At 40.9% G+C, this 2,961-nt stretch overlaps 1 protein-coding gene across 1 annotated transcript; it reads left to right on the top strand.

The window, feature by feature from the left end:
- Positions 1-1,156: 1,156 nt before the first annotated feature.
- Positions 1,157-2,478, top strand: LOC138899766 (uncharacterized). Its single transcript, XM_070186456.1, has 3 exons — positions 1,157-1,262; positions 1,902-2,155; positions 2,332-2,478. Exons 1-3 carry the CDS (start codon positions 1,157-1,159, stop codon positions 2,476-2,478), a joined length of 507 nt encoding a protein of 168 aa, XP_070042557.1.
- The last annotated feature ends 483 nt before the right edge of the window (positions 2,479-2,961 follow it).

Here is a 2,961-nt window from a genome sequence, read left to right as displayed (position 1 = left end):
TTAAATCCTAAAATTGGGCATCACTTCGTACCAAAGGCGGGTGCTCGTCCTCGTCTTTTATTAAACCATTTCAGCCTTCGACAATGATTTATCTTCCATATCTGACCTAGACCTTTTGGAGTTAGGTTGACACGTCACAGCCTTCAAAGGCTCTATTTCCGTTGATCGGGTCAGACATATAAAATGAAGCGTTCGCCCACACAGTGACCAAATCCTAGTGTGTAAAACTTATGGGTATTTAATATTAATGCTTGTTATTGATTGGATGTATGTTATTTAGCCTTGTTTGTGCTTTATATCAAGAATTAATGGTTGCAAATATTTATTCATGCCTATTTGACTTAGTTCTTACTTGAGAAAGAGGATCCTAGTCTAGTAAATCTTGGCTAACAAGAAATTAAACTAGTTGAAATTTTGATTAGTTTGATTAAAGGATTTGAACTAGAGACATGGATAATCCCACTTGGACTCATATCAATTGTTTAGATTTCTACCCATTTGGTCTTGAGAAAGACAATTTGAGCCTAATCACTCTTTTAAGTTATTCGACAAAAACATCAAAAATATAGCAATCCTTATTTTTCTTATTAGTTAGTTAACTATCCTAGAATTTAAATTAGATAACAATTTCCCACTGTTGTTTGAAATTTAAATTTGGTTATTTTAAGTTCTTTTTCTTGAGTGTTTGCTTTAACACCAACTTAAACTCCTTGTGGATTTGACCCCAACTTGCGTTGGGTTTTATAATTTCAATGACTATTTCATACTCTTTAATTGGGTGTGAATTGGACATGATCAAGCTATTGTACACGCGCTCAAGATTTGGAGGCACTACTTATATGACGTGTCTTGTGAGGAGTATACGGATCACTGAAGTCATCAACATCTATTCAAGCTAAAGGACTTGAACTTTAGGCAGCGGAGGTGGTTAGATCTATTGAAGGACTACGATATCATCATTTTTTATCATCCGGGGAAGATCAATATGGTGGCCGATGCCTTGAGTATAAAGGAGGAGAGTATGGAGAGTCTTGTTTTTACTACAACTGGGGAGAGGCCTTTGACCATGGATGTTCAGGATTTGGCCAACAAGTTCGCGAGGTTGGATATTTTGGATCCTAGTAGAGTTATTGTTTGTAATATATCACATTAGTCCATGTTTGAGCGCATCAAGGCACTTCAGTATGATGATTCCCATTTGCTTGTCCTTAAGGACACGGTGCAACGAAGTGGTTCCAAGGAGGTGACTATTGGTGATGATGGTGTGTTACAGCTTCAGAGTCGGATTTGTGTTCCAAATGTGGATGGGTTGAGGGGGTTGATTCTTGAGGAGGCTCATAGTTTGCAGTTTTCTATTCATCCGGGTGCTTTGAAGATGTACCGTGATTTGAAGCAACATTATTGGTGGTGGAGGATAAAGATAGACATTATTAGATATGTTGCTCGGTGTTTGAATAATTAGCAAGTTAAGTATAAGCATCAGAGACCTGGTAGGTTTCTTCAGAAGATTGAGATGCCGGAGTGAAAGTGGTAGCGCATTACTATAGACTTCATAGTAGGGTTGCCACGAACTTTGAGGAGATTTGACATAGTTTGCGTCATTGTGGACAGACTGACCAAGTCTGCACATCTCATTCCAGTCATAACTTCTTACACTTCGGAGTGGTTGGCTACTATCTAAATCTGGGAGATTTTTCGCTTGCATGGTGTACCTGTTTCTATCATATCGGACCACGACACTTCGTTTACTTCACATTTTTGGAGAGCTGTTCAGTGTGAGTTGGGAGCGCAGGTTGAGTTAAGAACCACATTTTACCCTCAGACGGATGGGCAGTCCAAGGGGACCATTCAAATTTTAGAGGATATGTTGAGGGCTTAGTGGGATCAATTTCTTCTATTAGCGGAGTTTGCCTACAACAACAATTATCAGTCAAGCATCCAGATGGCTCTATATGAGGCATTATATGGGAGGCGTTATCTTTTTGTGGTTGGTTGGTTTAAGCCGGGTGAGGCTAGATTATTAGGTACAGATTTGGTTCGTGATGATTTGGAGAAGGTGAAATTGATTCAGGATCGGCATCGTACAACGCAATCCAGGCAGAAGAGTTATGCTGATAGGAAGATTCGTGATGTGGCTTTTATTGAGGGTGAGAAGGTGCGTCTCCGAGTTTCGCCTAGGGTGTGGTGAGATTTGGGAAGAAGGAAAAATTGCGCCCTTGGTATATTGGTCCATTAGAGGTGTTGGAGAGAGTTGGTGAGGTGGCTTACAGACTTGCTTTTCCACCCAGCTTATCGGGAGTTCATCTGGTATTTCATGTTTTCATGCTTCAGAAGTACTATAAGGATCCGTCACATGTGTTGTATTTCAGCTCGGTGCAGTTGGATAAGGATTTTACTTATGATGAGGAGTCGGTAGCTATTTTGGATAGGCAGGTTTGGAAGTTGAGGTCGAAGGATATTGCACCGGTGAAGGTTTAGTGGAGAGGTCAACCGATCGAACAGGCGACCTAGGAGACCGAGCTTGATATGCGAACCAGATATCCTTATTTTTTTGACATCCCATGCGTGATTCTAAACTCGTTTGAGGACGAACATTTATTTGGGGGGGGGGGGAGGAGGGAGAATGTAATGACCCGACTGGTCATTTTGTATATTTGAGCCTTGTTCCTCTATTTGATGCATTTTGTATGCTTCTTTGTGGTTTTGTGACTTGGGTGATGGTTTGTTTAGTGTCAGAAAAGTCTTGGAATGAATTGGAACACTTAGTTCCAAGGTTGAAAGCTTAAGTTATAAGTGTTGACCGAGGTTTGACTTTTGAGTAGAAGACCTCCAATTGGTGATTTTGATGGTTCCAATAGGTTCGTATGGTGAGTTCGAGTCACCCTAAGAGCAAGGTGGGGAGTTGTTGGAGGGAGGGAGCCGAGCGTCTATCAGAAACAGCCTCTCTACCCCAGGGTAGAG

Source organism: Nicotiana tomentosiformis, chromosome 10, assembly GCF_000390325.3.
Source record: "Nicotiana tomentosiformis chromosome 10, ASM39032v3, whole genome shotgun sequence".
In the NCBI taxonomy this organism is placed as follows: domain Eukaryota; kingdom Viridiplantae; phylum Streptophyta; class Magnoliopsida; order Solanales; family Solanaceae; genus Nicotiana; species Nicotiana tomentosiformis.
This window is presented reverse-complemented; position numbering and strand designations above follow the sequence as displayed.

What these genes read in the sequence shown, in the direction of transcription:
- LOC138899766 (XM_070186456.1), top strand. Translation starts at nt 1,157, where the DNA reads ATGTTTGAGCGCATCAAGGCACTTCAGTATGATGATTCCCATTTGCTT. An exon ending in GGTGACTATTGGTGATGATG is followed by an intron (nt 1,263 to 1,901) that starts GTGTGTTACAGC and finishes TTCTTCTATTAG; the next exon opens with CGGAGTTTGCCTACAACAAC. An exon ending in CTTTTATTGAGGGTGAGAAG is followed by an intron (nt 2,156 to 2,331) that starts GTGCGTCTCCGA and finishes TTCATGCTTCAG; the next exon opens with AAGTACTATAAGGATCCGTC.